This window comes from Megalopta genalis, chromosome 5 (genome assembly GCF_051020955.1).
Source record: "Megalopta genalis isolate 19385.01 chromosome 5, iyMegGena1_principal, whole genome shotgun sequence".
Classification (NCBI taxonomy): domain Eukaryota; kingdom Metazoa; phylum Arthropoda; class Insecta; order Hymenoptera; family Halictidae; genus Megalopta; species Megalopta genalis.
In genome coordinates, this window is record NC_135017.1 from 30,652,974 (window position 1) to 30,674,297 (window position 21,324).

General features: G+C 34.5%; 1 protein-coding gene across 12 annotated transcripts in view; it reads left to right on the top strand.

Moving 5' to 3' along the window:
- Positions 1–21,324, top strand: part of LOC117223279 (uncharacterized) — a 414,979-nt gene that overhangs the window by 246,741 nt on the left and 146,914 nt on the right. The window contains exon 1 of one of the 12 annotated variants that reach the window (XM_076522316.1): positions 12,725–13,682. The exons of 10 other annotated variants lie outside the window; for them this stretch is intronic. In XM_076522316.1, coding sequence (XP_076378431.1) covers positions 13,666–13,682 — 17 coding nt within the window. In that variant the 5' untranslated portion in view covers positions 12,725–13,665. Of the gene's footprint in view, positions 1–12,724; positions 13,683–13,728; positions 14,007–21,324 lie in introns of those variants that run through there. One more of the 12 variants, XM_076522319.1, reaches the window with a different exon arrangement.

Genomic DNA, 21,324 nt, shown 5'->3' on the forward strand with positions numbered 1-21,324 from the left:
TTTTAACGTGACCATCGTAAAAGTTTTGAAGGTTATCAAAAGATAAAATAACATTAATAATATTAACAATATGATATGTCTTCTTGACGATGTCGAACCTATTTTCGTTGGAAATACTATACGAGGGATTTTATTATTAGATTATTGTAAATAATTATTCGTATCTTAGAAATCTCATATGATGTTTACTATGTTACTGTTGTCACTGTTATTAGAGCTATATTCCAATAATTATTTTTGTCTGTTTCAGGTAAGGAACATTTCTAATTATCAGTTCTCTACTTTCGTGGAAGATATCCAATGGTTGGAGTGAGTAATTCAATTTTATAATGGCAATTCCGATATATCAATTATCAATCGGTAACTATAAAAACGAGGCTCGAATAATCGTATCTCCTCTTCCCAAATTGTCCATTTTTGTATACAAGCTGAGGGTCAAACAGGGAGAATTTACTGTATCGAGCGGCTGCTTTCAGAGCGTTTTCTTTATCGGAAGGTTCTTAATCAATTTTAAAATCTAAATAAATCTATAAACCCTAAAATAAATCTAATAAACCCTAACAATCCCTGAAATATAGAATTATCGATGGTAAACTTTCGTAAACATTTTCAAAATATTTAAATACATATTTGATGGTACTCATTAGCCAATGAGAAATTTGACTGTGAGCCGCCGACGCGAACGTGTTAAAAAAAATGATGGATTACTACTGGTATATGTAGTAGTGCAATGTAGCATAGGTTCTAAACTTGGGTGGTGGGGCTGTGGCAGCTACCTCCGGACTCGTCAGCAGATGGATCCTCCTTTTCCGCAAGTAACCGATCCGCCTCAGTTTGTATATTTTTGGGGCACCCTGTATACAAACTTCGTTCGTCCTTCCGACATCCCAACGTCTAAGGCAAAGGGCCCGCTAGAATAGCCTTACTGATGAGGCTGAATCTTGTCCCCTAGCGGGTCCCGAACGAAACGCTCTCCTCTCCTGTTCCACCAAAAACCATCGTCATAGCAGCAGCCGCCAAAGGGCTTTAGGAATTGTAAGGGCTAGTATGGGAGGTCAGAGTTTTGAAGACGACGTGGCTAAGATTGGAATGGATGGCAAAGATTCGAATATGGCGCGGCAAAGACAGAGGTTGAGGATGAGACAGAGTTTGAAGATGAGTAAGTCAAGGATGAAATCATGGATTTGTGGAAGATTTTAGGATGTTTGTATTCGATGAAAAGCAAGTAGCCGGTTATCTATGTGTACTAAAATACCGTTGGGATATATCATTAGCCCAGGACAGAAAGTTGTACTTTACCCACCGAGAATAGAGAGAACCGTGCCGGACTCATACCGATACTTCACTACGGAGCTGTGGTGGGACTAATAAGGCGATCGTCATTTTTCGCCTCACACAAATATCTTCTCACTATATGCGTAATCGTTCTCAAAATGACGCACAGTGATCGGTTTCCTTCCAAAAACGGAAAAAACATAACAACTAAAGTTATATATTTGAGTCTTACTTTTCCATTTTATATTACTAGTACATACATTTGGGGTTTCGTTGGGATAGAATAATGAAAACAAAATGCAGAGTTTTAATTGTTCACAAACAAATTTTTAAGAAATATAATTTTCGTTTCCAATTCAATTAGATTAAATTGAACATCCTCTCCATTTTCATGTTGTGAACATTGTTCCAAAACCAGTAGTTCGATTGTTTCTTTGAAAAATGGTTTCGATTTTTTTATCGTTCTTTCCCCCATACTCGACGTGAACAGGTCGGATGTGAGCAAAAGTCTACATATAATCCAAAAATGATAATTTATAATTATTCTCGTTGGCTTCAATAGAGCGTGAACAGCGTTGAGTAAAATAATATAATTAATAGATCTCGCGTAACTCGGTAGCCCATAAGTGTCACGGTATGCTTCGTGGCACCTGCCTTTTTGGCATTATTATTATAAGATGATTTCTCCAATGACAGCTAATAGCAGCTAATTTTTATTTTGATATTAATGTAATCGCATTGAAATGTATCGCTATTAAAAATGCGATCAAAGCGAACACCGAACTCCACCGAACTCATAATTAAAGAAAATGAAATGAAAATTTAACATATTCAATTGAACATAACTCAAAAAACGTGAGAGATAAAAAAGGATCCTGTGAGACATAATTTAAGTACATACTAAAGTACATTAAATTCTGTAAAAATTATTTATTTTCAAAGAAGAAAATACGTAATTATAAACGATGATGACATGTAGTCATGTCCAAAATGAACAAGTGGTAAAGAAGATCATAGTAAATAATAAGCCGTATGTTTAATTGACCACTACTGAATAAATTATGCATTATGGGGATATTTTTTAAAACTGACTTTTTCCGCTTTCTGTATGGGAAACGACCACTATGCGATGCGAGTCGATGACGTTATAGGAGAATATAATGGGTGTAGGTTTGAATTTGACCTTGACGGAGTTGATCATCACGCTGTATACGGGCGAGTGGTCACTAGAACAAGCTAATTAACCCTCGGACAGCGGACCATTTTTACATTTATACAATTATCCATGTTTATGACGATTCTCAGCTTTATTCAGCAATTTCTCCGAACATATTTTTAAAGATATTTATTTAGTCTTAAAGATATTTATTAGTCTTTCTGTTGTTCCTAGTGCAACAGTCATTTGAGCCGTTCACTGACCAAATCGAATAACTCCACTTTTTGAAATATCTTAAATTTAAGTGTCAAAGCATTTGGTTCAGTCTCATAACTTTTTTTTATTTATAATAAATTTCCCAAATAATAGAGATTAACACTATTAAACAACAGAATATTTTTGGTGACCAAATAATAAATAATTTATTTCAGTTAGTAACAATTACACCAAGGCTATTTTATCTTATTCATTCTATATGTTTTTATATGAAAGCTACAACTGTATTTATGCATTATACTATGTTTATTTCAAGTTGTATTTTAAAGGGGATTTTGAAAAACTATGTACAATACAATTATTTCATCACATTTCTTCACTTTCTGTTTTATGGAATTAATCGATTTGGCAATCGAGCGGTTCATTTATTGAACTGAATTAATAATCGAATTTTAAATTGTTGGATTTATCTGATAGATGTACAAAAATAATCTTTCATATTGCTTCTTTGTATTCGGAAGAAAACGTTACTTTGTAACACTAGCCTGGGTCTATACATACTTCGACTGTTTAGATTGGGACAGGTAGGGCCTGTAGATGCATAGATTTGCTAGTCGTGCAGTAAAAACGTTCCTTATTCGTTCTTTAGAATAAAGTTATAACGTATTCCACCATGATTTTATTTAATAGTCCAGTTTCGAACAAAAATAATAGAATAAATAATTAAATTGAATTATCGGGTCGAAATGACCCGGTCACCGTGATCTGAGGGTTAATAACTTTTTCAACCGGTAAGTGGTTTAGGGTATAACTTTTTGTGATATCACAAACAGTGTATCGGTAATAAGAATATAGGATAAGGGTCTCAATTATCGAGGTTACACGGTATACTGTCACATTCAGTTATTTTTTTTTATTTATTACGCTGCTAGAATCCTGCATGAGTTATCAGCGGAAAAATAAGTAGTATACATTATTATGTAAGCACAGTAAATTTCAACATTAACTTCACATACTACAAATTACATCTACGAATCTAGGTTTCTTATAAATTTGAAAACGGATAGCAAGGGGGAAATATTACAAGCTTATAAAGAAAATTGCTTATGATATAAGGGGGATGATAGTAATGACCTTTTTTTTCTTTGCGGAGAGTTTCTCTACTATTATCAAATTTTGGGCATTGCCAAATAATGTGATCAAGATCTTGATCCGGATATTCGCAAAGATATTGACTGTTTTTATCAGGTTTTTAAATTCTTCGTTCAATTAAAATAAAGAAATCAATTAAGTAAGGATTGGTAGAAGTGATTAATCTTATCGATTGAATGGCTGAGGCTGCACGAAGCTAATCCGTATATGTATATGTGAATGTCTTTATTTGATATATAATTCACTGATTCTAAAGCTAGTTTTAAAACAATGCATTCAACGATGAATTCAACTGAAGATTTGGACGAAATACCAACGGATTTCGAAAGTATGAGTTCAGGAGAGTATACGGCAGCTCCAATTCTTCCAGTGAGGCCTAACTTGCTGCCGTCAGTGAAAATCGAAATAGCGCCTCTTTGTCTGGATTTGAGATGTTCGATATACAGGGTGTCCCAAAAATGTCTCGCAATCTGGAAATGGCGGATTCCTCAGATCATTTGAAGCAACTTCTTCCTTCACAAAATTTTTCTCCGAGGCACCGTTAACGAGTTATTAACGAAAAACAGTGACCAATAAGAATCGAGTACGGCTGACGCGAGGCGGCCCAGCTAACCAGCGCACGAAGCCCAGTTCCGCTCATTCGCTCGGTCGCCTCGCGCCAGCTGAGCTCGCCTCTCATTGGTCACTGTTTTTCGTTAATAACTCGTTAACGGTGTCTCGGAGAAAATTGTTGTCAAGGAAAAAGTTGCTTCGAATGACCTGAGGAAACCGCCACTTTCGGATTACGAGACATTTTTGGGACACTCTGTATAATAGGTTAGGGCATACAGATTCGGACAGCGTTTTGCCAAGCTCAAAATCTACTGTAATATTATATTTTCCTAGGATCCTTTCGCAAAGAAACTGCGGTTGATTGTCTAGAGAATGTATAGAGTGGACTTCTTCGGGAAGATAATTAACTTATTCAATAAAAAGCGAACGTAATCTATTCACCATTTTTCTCTAGATTAATAGTTCATCCTTAATAAGAGACATGACTTATAGTTTGAGAATATTCTATTAAGGTATTTATAGCCTAAAAGAGAAAATTTGTTTTTAAGCTTTAATACTTTGGTTTCATCAAGGATAATATTGTGAGAAGTACTGCATTTACAGCCCATCACTATTCGGAAGGCAAAATTGAATATTCTCTAGGTTATCAGTTAGACGCTTAATTGTAGGAAAATAAATAAAACTTAATAGTTTTATTTATTGAATTATTATTTTGAATTATTGAATTATTTTAATTAATCACATGCAGTTATTTTGACAAATTTTATTTTGATAAATTTTAATATAATAGAATAATAGAATAAAATCATTCAAGTATTCTATTACTTTACTGTAAGTTCCAAAACAACGATTAAAAACTACTAATTGTGTATTTTCCGCGAACGGTACCTTTCGCTTACCGATATAATTAGGAAATCGAATTTATGTAAATAGTTATAATTTTAAATAGTTAGCTTTCAGTCGACTAAAACAGTGTTATTATATTATAAAAATCCTTAGATTCTATAAAGTACAAACATTAACATTTCTTGTACAGTTTTAAAATAAATAGAACAATACATAACTGGTACATGTTTTTAAAATCTTATCGTATTACCGTTACTTCATAATTAAAGGTTATTTATAAGTAACCTTGACATAACTTGACTTTAATAATTTAATTAATAAGGATTAATAATTTTTTAATTTAAGTTGAATTGGTTGTCAAGAATTTAATAAATATATTAAAAAGTGGATGAAAAAAAAATATAAAAAATTTGGGACTTATTTAGGTCACAATAACTAACTACCTTTTTAAAGCTTCGCTAATTGCGACATTAACATTATTTTTATTTTTCATTAATTTCACATCAACTGTATAACTTGAGAACTATACAATATGAAATACAAGAAAAAGTTCATTCGTACGTGAATTTCAGCTGAAAATATGTATATAGATGAACGAAAAATTATCCTTAATATATTGGTAAGTGGGACCCTTACCCTATGAAATGCCGATCGACAAAAGTAAAAAAAGTAGAACAAAAAACAGTAGAAGAGTAGAAAAAAAGAGAAAGGAAAACTGAGAGAGATGGTTAACGACTAGACATGGTTGCCACATATCATGTTTCGTCCACTGTTGCCATTATCTTTGGAACTGTTTTACAAGCTGAGTTTCGTGAAACTAATTCCTGCCTCAATCTTCCACTTCAATCGGTCAGGTTGGTTGGGCCAGTACATGTCGCATATACAGGGTGTTTCAGAAATATACATCAATGTTTGTCTTATAGACAAGTGTCCTACGTACATTACTTTTCGAGTTATGAATGACTGAAAAAAATGTTCGAAATGACCACCACATGAGCCGTTTATTTTGAAAGTGGCATAAGTTACTTTGTTTTTAAGTCGATATATTTAAGGGTTTGCGTTTTAACACGTTTAAAAATATGGATGCTAACTTTCGAGAAGATTTACTTGTATTTGTTATCTCAGGATACTGATATTTTTCTCAGTATAAATGATTTCGTATAAACATTAAAAAATCACCACTTTTCATTACGGTAAAGTGACTTATGCCACTTTCAAAATAAACGGCTCACATGTCTCAGTACACGATTTTACACGTAGCCCTACAAGTATTGACCTGTATTTCTGAGACACTACAAGAGTTAAAATGTTTCTGTGAAATTTTTTAAAATAATTTCAAGATTTTCATATTATTATATAACACAAACCTTGTAAAACATTAAAAAAGTATTTTTTTGCTATACTCTTCTATTTCAATGAGAACAAAAAGTGTTACTTCTTGTACCGCCAAAGAATACCTAAAAAGATATTATATTACAAAGGCATAGCTGGATAAGGTGGTCAAATGTGCTCTCAAACTAAAATGATTTTTGCTTAAAGCATTCGATAGGCCACTCACAAGAAATCCTCTCAGCCAAGTTTCAAGACGGTGCTTCTACCACAAGGGTAGCTGCAGATTGAAATCGGATCAACAGAATTCAATTTTATTTTTTTCTGTCCTGCTTAACAAAAAATTATGAAAAACTTCATGAGAGAATTCTCCCTAATGAAACACGTCACTCGGAATTTCATCCGAATTCTTTTGTCGCAGAATCTATTTTATATTGAAGTTTTGAAGAATCTCATTTTATATTGACGTTTTCAAATAACCATATTTGTATCAGCTCTACCGGAGAGTATTGTCCGTTTGTGAAATGAAAAAAAAATAAATTACATTAATAAGTTTTTCATATATTTAATAATATTTATTGTACAATATAATTTCCGTCATTACTTATGACCTCTTGCCAGCGCGATGGCAATTTGTAAATACTATTTTTGAAAAATATACAGAACGTCCAAGCATTGGCGATATGTACTTCCAAGAAGGGGATGGGTGATTCTACATGACAAACTAATTCGAAAATAAAAAAAGAAATTTGTTCAGTTAAGGTGTTGTTCGTTGTTACGAAAATCGACATTGAATATTCAGCATTTCCAACGATTTTTGCATTAATAAAGTAAGTTGTAAGTAAATTACATGTGTGTGTGTGTGTGTGTGTGTGTGTGTGTGTGTGTGTGTGTGTGTGTGTGTCTTATTTTCATTTAAATCCACTCTAAATCCCAAGATAGAAATAAGTAGCAAAGTACATCACGATACCACTTATATTAGTACTATTTATAAGTGACATATGATTTCTATCGATATTCATCCATCTAAACTATTCTAAACCATAGTTACAGTGGTTAACGAAAATATTCGAACGTCTTTTAAAATGGAATAACTTTTTTAGAACCAGTCTACCAAACCATAACTGGAATACTACCTTTTTAATTTTTCTATTGCTTGGAATGATAAAAAATAAATAAAAAACTTATTTGAATACTCATGTACAATACTTTGTTTTTCGCGCGTATAGAATCACCCCCTTCTCGGTTGAACCACCGATGCTGGGATACCTTGTACATGTCTCAAATGAATATATGCATACGTATTAAAATTTGACTTGACGTTATAGGACATTATCGTATTTTTTCAAATTTTTCGGAGATGGCGGAATAATTATATTGCATTCTACTGCGAAATGTAGAAGTCACCGAGAAAGGGAAGAACAGGAAGTTTGTCGCCAAAACTGTTTCATACGAAATTAGTCAGGACCGATCTACTGCATGCAATATTATCCAAACTATGTCGCGGTTGGATTTATTTTAATCAGGAAATCAGTTCCAATCGAATGAAAATATTTTCGCCAAGTTGGGTAAAGATCTCAATTACCGATATTTGAATGATAATTCAACAAATTCTTCGTTTAACTGTATATTTTGATCGAAAATTTACGTGAAAGCTAACATTTTACTATAATTATTGTAAAAACATACATAATATCTTAATTAGTATAATACGTTTATAACATATAACGATTTTTAGGGTATTTAAATATCTCTTATAGCAAACTAAAGTTAACCGTTTCTAATTCATAGTAATTTATACATATCCTACTTCATAATATGATCGTTGCTCTTGAATAATTTTCTTTAACTTTATAATAAACAAGTTGAGAACATAACATTTTTATTCCACTGAACTAATATGAAATATTAAGTACGTACGTTTTATTTAATTATTGTATGGCGTATTACTGTGATTATTGTCAAAGTATATGCAAATGTCGGTAATCCGGACAACCTCGGTAATTGGGACCTTTAACCTATTTATGAATTGATAACAGAAATATCGCTTTTATTAGCGAGCTTTATCTTGAAGTTTATACAGGGCGAGTCGCGCAATTGGGACGAGTTATATCTCGAGTTTGGCATCAAATAGAAAAAAGTTATAGGGGGAAAAAGTTGATTGGTACGATGGTATCCATTTTTCTGCGACTTCATTCTTTTCATAAGTGCAAAGATGCATCTCAAAAATGCAGATGCACATTTTCTTTTAATGAAATCACATATTTTTGTTTATTCGTATCGATTCATCAGGTTATTCTACGTAAAAAACCATTAGGGTGCCATGTTAACAAAATTAATATTTCGTGATATATTTCACATTTTTTAGTACTCGTTACTTACAAAAAATGTTCGAACGTTCCGTCTCCGGATTGCACACATTCCACACATCGTTTCTTAATGTTTTTCATAACAGAATTAAAGGAGCGGTAAGGTTGACTTATTTCGTCATGTTACGCCAACGTCGGTGACGTCACGTTTTAGCCAACAAGCTATATTAATTTTGTTAATATGGTACCCTAATGGCTTTTACGCAGGAATAATCCGAGAAATCCATACGAATAAACAAAAATACGCGATTCTACTAGAAGTAAATGCGCATCTGCATTGCTCAGATGCACTTATGAAAAAAAATGACGTTGCAGAGAAATAGACGTTTTTATTAAAGAACCCCATTTACGGCCGCGCGAATTCGCAAAACTTCTAGATCGTTCAGTTGAAATCAAATTCGTAATCGTTAAGATTAGATTCGTAATCAGCGCGGCCATGAATACCTTTACGTACAAATTTTAAATCCGAGACATTGTCGCTCGCACGTACAGTAGCGGTCATAAACTTAAGACGATGGATTTTAACTTCAGTTATATGTGTACTGTGCAACTGTTCCTTATCTATTTTTAATTTAATTGGTTTGAAATCTACAGATTCTTAATCTCAAGTATAGAGCTACGAATGTTTCTCGTCTCCTGGCTTCTATGAACGCCTACCGTTTGTTTTCGAGTATAATAATATTTATCGAATAAAACATATTAATTATTTGTGTTAAAAAATAAACAGAATAAAAGTATAAAACAATTTAATATGTGTGATTCGATAAACATGAAGCTATTAATGTCCGAAAACAAACCACAGGCACAGTAATTGATCACCCCACAGTAACCAGTATCACCATCCTAGTTAATGATGGTTCGTCCAGCGAAAAACACTTAACTAGTTCATTTGTTATTTTAGTATACAAACATAAAAATCCGCGTGTAGCGTGCTTTTGGTTGAATTAGGTTCATAAAAGTATGAATTATGACGCGTGGGGCATCTACCGGGTGAACATTGTAGTTCTGAACTGCGTCGATCTGATCGTAGTTCAAAATTGTAATGTTCGTTCGGTAGACGCCCCACGCCGCTGCGCTGGACTCCCTGAGCATGCGTACCTTGCGTAGTTACTTTTCCTGATTGCACTTCTGACACAACTTCGCGAATATCTCTGAAACTAAGTTCGAGCAGCTGTAACATGCTACGGACAAAGTTGTTCAGAATGTTGAGTTTCACAACAAGTTTAAATTTGATCAAGATCGATGATGTATAATCTTTCATGCATAATTAATCACTTTTGTAGTGTTGATTGTTGATCACTGTCCGAATCGCCGAAAATTACGTTTAAACGTCTTCGGTCCAGTGTAATATACATAGCATCTCGTGTTGCATATAAACGACGATGTCAATATTTTGTGCTGCATCATCTACTCTATTTATTACACAAACACGGAATCAGCATTCTAAGTCTACCATGCAAAAGTCAATCTGTATACGTGCTTGCGCATATCGGTCTTCAACACATATACACGTAATTAAAAAGTTGTGTACACTTGTTTGTGGCGGAAAGTTAGATTTTTAAAAAAATTGACGCTTCGAAGCCTGGAGAACTTGGCAATGGAAAACAAAAAGTTTAAGTACAAAGGGGAGAATCAGGATTTCGATGAAATTTTCAGCATGCATATAAGTTACCGAGGTCTACAAATGTAGTTTTTAAATTTTCGTTACGGGCTCAGATAAAAAAGTTGAAAAACATTATTTTTTTATTTTTTTATCATTCCAATAAATTGCAATTTAATGTCTTTTGAACCAGTTTTAAAAAAGTTATTCCGTTCGAAAAGGCGTTAACATACTTTCCGAGGTGACTGTACGTACCAAATATTGGTAACAGAAGAGTATAGTAAATTCTTCCAAATTGACGCTCAGCTTGTAATAAAAAATGGGTAATAAAGAGGAGATACGATTATTCCAGCCTTGAGGTTCATTTTTATAATCACTGATTGTCAACTATAAAAATGAGCCGTAAGACTCGAATAATTGTAACTCCCTTTCCCATATATAATTAATAATTCAACAACTATAAAAACGAGCCGTAAGGCTCAAATAATTGTATCTCCTCCTGTCAAAGTGTCGATTTTTGTGTACAAGCTGAGCGTCAATTAGGGAGAATTTACTGTATTTAGCTTTTACCGAGAAGGTCGTCTTACTAATTACGTGAAAACTAGTGCAAGAATGTGTATAACTGCAAAGTTGTAAAGAAGATTTATGTAATTCAAGATTAATATACAATATTGTATGCGCTTAAACTAGAAAAAAAATACTTATGAGGTTAATACCAAGAATACTGTATTTTGTTACACTCTCTCATTCAATGACGAAATACACTTCCTAAAAGAATGAAAAATAAAGCGAGTAAACATAGAAGAAACTTATTGACATTATACAGTCTTACAGTAAAAGTACTGACCTCTCAAATGTTCCAAACTGGAATTAGGTACGTTGTTTAGTTGTTATGTTACCTTATCTTGAACAAAAGTGTCCCATTCACTTTCAATGCAAAACAATGCTACATGAATATTGGGTTGGCAACTAAAAGTAATTGCCGATTTGTTCAATGAAATAAAAAATTTTTTTTTACTTGGGATGAAGTTTAATCTGTAATGTATTTTCCATTTTGTTCGATGACCTTTTGCCATCTCTCTGACAACTTGAAAATTCCACGCTCGTAGAAAGTCTGATCCTTTTCGGCCAAAAACTGAGTTAAGTGAGATTTTACAGCGTCATCATCATTAAAAGTTTTACCACGAAGGGAGTTGTCCAGGGATCGAAATAAGTGGTAATCCGATGGCGCGAGATCAGGGCTATATGGTGGGTGTAACATCAATTCCCAACCAATATCCATCAATTTTTGCCGAGTGGTCAAAGACGTGTGCGGCCTGGCATCGTCCTGCTGGAAAATGACACCTTTACGATTGACCAATTCTGGTCAAATCGCTTTTCCTTGACCGCTGCATTCAATTTGTCCAGTTGCTAACATTCACGGATAATAAAAAATAACATAATAATAATAATAATTTTATAATATAACATTTACGGATATCATAAAAATGGGAGTGAGAGACATCTATAACTGAAATCGGCAATTACTTAGTTGTCAACCCAATATATTCTAATAGCTCGGACAACCAAATATTTTCATCATATACAATAGATCTAAAAAATCGTATTTTGGTCAGCTGTATGTACCAAACACTCCAGGGTGCGACGCATTCCGAAGAAGCACGCAGCTCGAATTTCGGCATTTCCAGTAAATGTGATAAGGCATAGAGAATCAGTGGCAGAGGCAGAGCGGCAGAGACAGAGGCGGGCCACGGGTGCGCGCAATGCCGCGCATGTCCGTCTTGCCATGATCGCCCTGGCCCACTAACCTATATTACACGCGGGTACAGGTCCCGCATATACGAGTCTCGACCCACAACCGATACCTCGACCGTGTCGCTTCTGTTCTGCAGCAAAATACCGTGGCCATCGAGCTTCTCTTCCTCTCTTCTCTATTATCTTCGCTTTCGTTCCGGAAACCGCGGTGGCTCGCGTTTCCTGTCTACGCGCGAGCAGGAGCACAAGCACGAGTAGGAGCATGAGCTCCGAGCGCGAGCGCGACGAGTAAGCGAAGGCAACCTAACCTACCTATAGACAGACGACTATAGCATAGACGAGGGAAGCAAACGACGCCGTGCCGCGCCGCGCCGCACCGCGCCACGCCGCGCCGGCCGACCAGCTAGGCTCCCGTGTCGGTGAACATCGTGTGTGATTCGACGAATGGCTGGCGGGTAATCGGTTGTCGGTTGGTCGAGTAGAGGTTGGTGTCGGTGTGGTTCTCTCTCGCGCGAGTCAGTCTCTCCGACGAGAGCGCGCACACGGTTGCTCGTCGGAACGGGAAACACAGGTAGCAGTCGTTCATCGCCGACCAATACGACATTGGGACGAGTTGCCGGTGTCCGTTCGCCGTGTGTAGTTTTTAGTTTGCCGTCGCCGTCGTTGCTGTATCCATGTGAACGGGAAAGAGATCGCCGCGATCACCTCTCGGATCTCTGTCAAAGCGAGACAAAAAAACGAATCGAACCGAACCGAACCGATCCGAGAATCGGTGCGCGGTGTGCTGGCCGATATACTGAACGAGTCAAGGGTGGGAGAGAACACGGTACGGCAATACACAATTGCGCAAGGAGGAGGAGGAGGGAAGCTCTCGAGCTAGCAGAGTCCGTCCAAGTCCAAGAGGCTGGAGGAAAGGAGGAAAGGAGAGGAACCTGAGCAACGGCGACGGCTACGATGATAGAGGGGAGAGCGAGTAGTCAAGTCGGCTCCGTGACAACTGGGTGACGGCTGCGTGGATACGCGCCGCCTAGTGATGCAAGGTGCTCCTCTACGCGATAAGTGGTGACGTCGACAGAAGCAGAAGCACCGGCTCGCCGAGCCGAGCCGAGTCGAGTCGAGTCGCGCCGCTCCGCTCCGCGACGCGGTTGTGCTTCTTTGCGTCTACGCGTTTCCTCGGTTCTTTCCTCTTCCTGACCAGCGCTTACCCGCATTCTATTTCGTACGATCCGATCCACTTCGTTCCAAATCGTTCACCGTAGATCGTCCTCCTCGGAACCGTGTTCGGTTCGCAACGAGAGTCCTGATGAGTGTCACGCGCACCACGCGTCCTCGAATCCTGCGGACCGACCTAGAAACCACCGAGTATTCTGGTGCTCCAGAGCCCGACATACCCTGGACGCCCACCGGTCGCGAGGATGCATCTTGGAGAAAAGTAAGAGTTTCAGTGATGCCGTCTCGTGGCCGCTTAATCGATCTTAGTGCGTTCGTCGATCCGTTTCGGCTTCGTCCGGATCCCCTCGAGTATACGTGTTTGTGCGTGGTAAACGAGTTCAACCGCGGAGGTTACGATCTGTGCTTTACTGACCTATTTTTCGTTTCAATTTTCGTGGTGTTATATCGCTTCGGTGTGTGCGTGTGAGAGAGAAAGATAGAGCGAGAGAAAGAGTGACGCACACAGTGATGGTTCCGACGGATTTAAGAATCCATCCCGACGGGAGGAGATCTCGATTACGGTTTAACGGGTCGTGGAACGTAGGTAAGCAGCCCCGGCGAACCGGGAGATCGGTCGCAATTCTCGCGCGCAAAAATTATTGATCTAGACCCGGTTCGACGCGGACGGCTGACGTAGATTCGGGCCGCTCGTAGGAGCCACGAGAGGAATACCGTTGATCGTCGGCGGCGACGGCGACACGGCGACGCGCGTTCACTCGCGAAACGGAAACGATCATTTTTCTCGGATCGGTATCAAGGTCAAGTGTCTTCGATCGAACGTTCTCTTGGTCCCCTGCTGTTCACGCGTGCTCGTGGAAACGCCGCGAAGGTCTCTCGATGACTTCTTTTTTCTGCTGCTTTTCGTTTCTCTTATTATTAAGTAAGCAGTGGCAAGCAAGCTTGTTGCGCCATGCTTTCGCTTTTCGACCCGCGAGCGCGTGAAAGGGAGAAATGGAGCAGTGAAAGATACTTGGCCGGAGCGGCCGATGCGTCTTTGTCGTCACGTGCGCTTTATGTCGGGGAGGAGGGAGATGTCAGCTGATTTTTCAGAATGTTTCGCGACGCCACTGTTCCGACCGTGAATGTTGTACTCAAAGGCTATTTTTCCCTAGTTTTTTGTTTTGTTATCGAGAGGTTGTCATTGTTTTTGGATTTAAGAAGGCAATTTAATTTGTGGAGGCAGAAGATTTGAAGATTCTTTTCTCTAGACTTCTTTTTTTTAAATTAACACCTTAGAGGTGCGTTTTCAAAATGTTTGAATTTGATGAAATAATGAGAAGTAGAACTACACTGTAACACTTTGACTTTCACGTTGACACACACACACACATACAGCCTTAAAAATATCATGAAGATAAAGTATTCTATGTAATCAAATTAAAATTGAAAATAAAATTATTACAACAATTACTTTTTCAACGTTCTTCCGTATTGCGGATCCTAATCAAATTGGAAGATGTAATAAATTAGCGTGAAAATTAATTTTACGCATATGGACGTTGCCGCAGTCAAACTGTTGATAGGAATGACTAACAGGCAATACGACAATAATGAATTGTACGAGTGGTCTGCTGCAGCTGTCAAGTTATTTAATCGATAATGTGGCATGAATTGTTGAAAATGTATGACTTATCTATAAAATTGTAACAGTGCATTTTATACTACTCTTGAAGACTATCTAACACAATGAAGAAATTTATGTTGCTGCTAATATTTATTGAGATCGCTTTCAATGAAGCAGGTATAAAACAACTTACAATAACACAATAGCATAGTGTCTTACAATATCACAGTGTTCCCAAAAACGGAAATCATGGCCAAAACTTTCAAATTAATTTAATCAGAAATTAGTATTTTGGGATTTTGGGGTCTCCGATTTCGAATCTGAACTTAAAAATTTTGAAAAACAAATTGGTGAATTTAATGTGGTGGTTAAGTATAGTAAAAAATTGTTCATTCTTCTAAATCATTCTTTAAAATCTAACTCCCCGAAATTTGAAATGTTTGATAATTTAAATATTTAAAAAATAAAATTCTCCACATCTGGAATTATGAGAGATTCGGTAATGAAAGTTTATAACGTAAAAGTCATTTAGCTATTAACGTTAGCTATTAACGTTAAAATGTAAGAAAAACAGAAAATTTACTAACATATTGACTACGATGAGGTGCGGTAAAGTGAGTTTTTGATATTTCAGTGTTTAGTGCTAATCTTTAAACGGAGGTGTTAATCTTTAAACGCGGCTTTCTCGAAACTACTTTTTCACACATGATTGACGAAATTAAAAAGAAAGTATTGGTTTTTTTTGGATAACAGAAAGTTCAGGCAACTTTTTAGGCAATGTAGACCGTTTGGATTTGAACGATTGCCGTTTTGCGAAAAAACAATATTTTTTATGTTGAACGTGAGTGAAACGATAACTGTGATATATGTGTATGTATAAAGTGAAATATCGTTGGAATTTTTTCTATCGGATAAACAAGAGAGCAAATAGCATGCCAACTGCCAACGATGCAGCGAAGCATTCTAGAACACAGATTATACAAACTGTGTTTTTAAGTAAATGGAACTGTGTAACGCAACGAAAGTATCACAAAAATATACGCGAGATCTCAAATTCGTTAGTTTCATATTTTCTTTGTTAAAAATTCTGAAACATTGCTAGTTTATACTGAAACCATTGAAATTCCATCAAGTGTTGTAATATTAGTAAATGTTTTTTTTTTTTTCCAATTTCACTGATTCGACACATTTAGGTACAAGAACAGTTCTTTAAGCGTTCCTCGAGATTTCTCCGAATTGGAATTTGTGCGCGGATCTATTAGACGTAGACATCAATTCGTTTCGATTTTAGAGTAAAATTAATATTTTATTAAGGAAAATGAACAATCAATCATTTTTCAGATAATTCATAATACAACATCGTGATAAAAACTCAACGATTTTTATTCGATAAACTCGTTGGAGAATTTATGAACGTGGTTCGTTAATTTACAACGTGCATCTGTTAAAAGACGTTGAAACGACTCATAATTGATAATCAGCAGAATGCAGATCATTATGCAAAATAAAAATGTTATGCAACAATGATAAGAAATAAATAGAAATTTAGGTAGTTTATAATTTTAATGAATTTGTAAATTGTTTTACGAATAGTTTATATATAAATTAAAATTATAAAATATAAATATAAAGTATATATATAAATTTTATATAAAATAAATTTAATTTAATTTATATAAATATAAATATATAAATATAAAAATATAAATAATAAATATATAAATTGTTTTTAAATTGTTATTGTGACGCTTCAAAGCCATAAAAGAGCGGTTCAATATTACTCTTTTAGTAAATATATTTATTGTATAAAACTAATAGGACTATTTTGAAACATTGTTTGATTTCTTTTTAACACTGGAATTTCATCAAGTTTTTTTAAACATATTTTTTAAAGTGTTCCTTTTTGACGTGTTAGTTATTCTATAGATCTTAATAAAACATGTGAGTATCGAAATTAATGGTCAGAAACTAGATCATCAAATGACAATATGTACAGCCTCCGCGGAAAATATGTTGACACTTTTTCGGAATAACGGAATAACTTTTTAAAAAATTGACAAAATAATCTGAATATTTCTGGGACATTAAACGTTTATTAGACAATTTTTGTAACAAAATTCTTGCAATAAATTGCAATTGGTTAGAATGATAAAAGAATTTAAAAATGATGTTGAAACAACTCTTTTATCTTCATTTCGATAATTAATATACATGTTATAGATTTCACGATAAACGGGTAACGTTGTCATCAGCTATAGACATTGAAAAATATAATAATCTCCAGATTTCTTACAGCTATTAGCCGAAAATTGTGAAAAGCGATAGCGATTTTTGCAGTCTTTGATTGTTTGCAGCTCATAAAAACGTTATCGAGATCTACAAAATATATTGGTTACATTTTCGTTATCGTCTCAGATGAAAAAGATGGGAAAATGTCATTTTTTTCATGATTTTATTATTCCAATCAATTGCAATTTCTGTAAAACTTATTGTTCCACATTGTCTAGTAAACCATATTGTCAGTCCAACATAATTCAAGTGATTTGACCGAATTTTTAAAAAGTTATTCCGTTTGGGTTCAAACGGACTCGACTCCCGTCGTCTAATTGTTGACACAAATTCACGAAGTTTTCGAAAAGTAGAAAAGACATTACAGAAAGATTGTTTGCTTCGTTATTATAAAATATAAACGAACTTTTCACTGTCCAAAATGTTTGTGTATTAGAGGGTTAAGAGTTTTTCTTTGAAACTACTTCTTCGTAAAATAGAAAGGCATGTCTCTTCCGTCATTATTGCACCACGAAACGAACATAATTTATTTTACGATGGCATTTTTCGTCAATAATTGTTTCAGAAATTATAGCAAGGATTTACGATGCTAATAAAAGATACCTCCGCGGAATTTATCGGCACTTAACTCTTTTACGACACACTTCTTTTTCCGATGAGACCCTGATTACAGATTTTCATTGCGTGCCATCATCGAGTCTCACACTAATCGCGATGATTGTCAATTGAATTATCAAGAAATTAATACATTATTGTATTCGTTATAAAAACTCGGGAAATTCTAATATATTGGAAGTGGAATTTAAATTGACTATTCTTCAATCAATCCAGCCCAAAAATATCCTTTCATCAAAATTTACTAGGAGAGATTAAAATTTACTACAGATCATTTCTCTAAGGTTATGGACGAATTTTCAATAATATCCAGTTCAGTATATTTAGGACAGGAAAACACTATCACTTTATTTCAATAAAGTTTCAAATTCTTGTATGCGAATTAAATATAATAAAGTATCTTTGATCAAATATCTTCGAAAATTGTTTGTTAACATATTTATTTTTTCGAGTTACTCTATATAACCGCAGATTTGACTGAAATTTCTATTCGAAATCAATTACAATTTGAATTTAAAATAAAAATCGATTATAATTAAATTTTATATTAAAAATTTATTATAATTGACCTTACTTCTTATTGAAATCAAATGATTTAAATTTCTGTTAAAAATCTACTATGACTGAAATTTCTACTAAAAATCTATTAGAATTAAATTTTATATTAAAAATTTAATATAATTAATCTTACCCCTATTTAAAATTAATCACAATTTCAATGTATAATACAAATCCATTGAAATCAAATTTTATGTTATAAGTTTATTATAATTGAATAGAAGACATTCGTAATGAGATTGTTATAATGTTCGTGGGATAATTAGTTCATCTATTCAGGCATTTTTCTATTCGAATGATCTCGCTCCAAAAATAAATACAATTAATTAAGCATTAATTATAGATATTATATGCAGGATGAGTCACGTAATTTCCATACCTCAAATAACTTTTGAATTATGCGTTTTCTGAAAATTTGTTAACTGTAAAAGTTGATATGCCACCATTCGCCTCCTTTAAAACCAAGCAACTGTTTTATTTAGCAATTCTCCATATTCTTCTTTTTTTATTCATGAAGTTAATTAAGCAAACAATAACATATTATATTTGGAAGAAACGATTCTTTTTTAATAGTTCCATTCGAGCAAATAAAAAAAGCTTCCAATTCAATTTCAGTTTACTTAAATTACTCCATAAGGGTATGATATTCATATTCACACAAAACTCAAAATAAATTACAAAAATACAGAATTTTGAATAAACTTTTTTTGGCAGAATGTGACGCTGGCAATACACGACAAGACTGTGAAACAGGTTATGTGATACACGGTTATGACAAAATAACGTGAACGTGGAGACAAACATTTACATGTAATAAAAATCCTTCATTTTGTACGCACCGAACAAATATTCATAAATATAATTTATTACCGCGAAAGTTAATAACAGTCCCATCCAGTATGTTGAAGGAAAAAGGAAAGAAATCGGTTCTGGACCGGCACGATAAGCATCAGACATCTCGCATGTATTTAGCGGCATACATAGAATGAAATTCACCCCTGCCTCGTTTAGGTTTGATGGCGTCATTAAATGTAGACACAGTGGAATGATGATCGCGATTATTTGGTAGTTACACACTTTGCACATGGCTAATAACGCGTGATCTTATTCTCGTCGATAAACCTTGGGTTCCGATTTAATGCTTATCTTGATCGATCCAGCCGGATTTTCGATTCTCGAGCGAACATTTTACTTTGTAGCCGTTTCGTTGTATCGAGAGATGCCATGTAAATTAGTCGATCGATGTACACGTCGTCATCGTGTCGGCTATAATCATTTTATCGATTGATATATTCCGTCGAAGATAACGTAGTTTACAGCGAAACGATCCACCGATACACAATCGAATATATATTTTTATAGAAGGAGAAGTAGTAGATAAGAAAACAATTAACGCCTAACTAAAAAGAAACAAATTTGTTCGGAATAAATAAGGAATATATACGTATGTATAAGTAACAATTTATTAATGTGATAATAGAGTATTATATTAGACTATTATTTGAGTATTATTATATATAGAATTATATATAATATTACACATTTAGAGTGCAGCCGGTTACTGTGGTGTGATCAATTGCTGTGCCTTTGGTTTGCTTTCAAGCATAATTAGCTTTCTATTTACCAAATAAGACATACTATGTTTTGTATTTAAAAATTTAATATGTCTCATTTGATAAGTGTAAAGTTAATTATGCCTGAAAATAAACCAAAAGTACAACAAATGATCACTCTACACTAAACGCCTCCACTACCCTAGTTCTCTCCCCTATGAGATTGGGAAATGTACTAAAGAAATAAAACTTTAAGTGAAATTTGTTTCATCATTAGAGGATATAAAAATATATTCTTTTTTGTTGCATATTTTGCATATTGTATATTGCTTGCACATTTTGCATAGAAGTTGCATATTCTGCATCTTACATGCGTATACAGAATTTCTTTACAAATTATCTTGGAAATTGTCAAAATTTGCTTAAACTAGACTTTGAAGAGTTTAGTACTTTGATTGTGTCGCGCTCATCTCCATTACGTTCTCGTAACATAGCGTTTAGGGTAGAAAAACAACATCAAGAATGTCAAAAATTTTGAAAAATCTGCCGATGGAACATCCAGAGGATGAACATCCATTGGGATAAATTTAAATGTGCTCCAGTTACATCGTCCGATGTTAAAAGGTAATTTTCTCCGTCCAAAGTAATTTTTTCTGACAAATGGCATCAATTTTTGAATTGACAATATAGGAAAAGAAATCGTAGTTTATTGTCACTTCAATTATGCATGAAACCTAATTCACAGAAGTACTATGTATATTAATAATTAAATACTTAAACAGTTTATACAGTTAACAAAATGTAAAGGTTTAATAATTTAAAAATTTGTAGAGTTAATCCATTAAAAAAATTTAATAGAGTTTAATACAGCTGTAAAGGTGTACAAATGTTATATTTCTATAATACATAACATTATATTTTGTTCCTAATGCTAAAAAGCTGATATTTGACTAATATGCACAATGTGTATAACATAATTATTTTTTAGACTAATTTGCGTAATATTAAACATATTTTTGCGTACTTCACATTCTATACAATATTAAATATACATTGATTAAACGCAATTTTACGTATCTTTTAATACCTACGCAAGTACATGCTTACCAAATCTATGCTGCATATATCTTATATGTATATTTTGCATACAATTTGCATGTTCTTGCATATAATCTGCATATTCATTACATATCGCAAGTGCATAAACTTCCGCAGTCTAGTAATAACTATTGTTAAACGACAAAAACAAAAATATTCCAGAAACATGTATTCCCTATGATCCA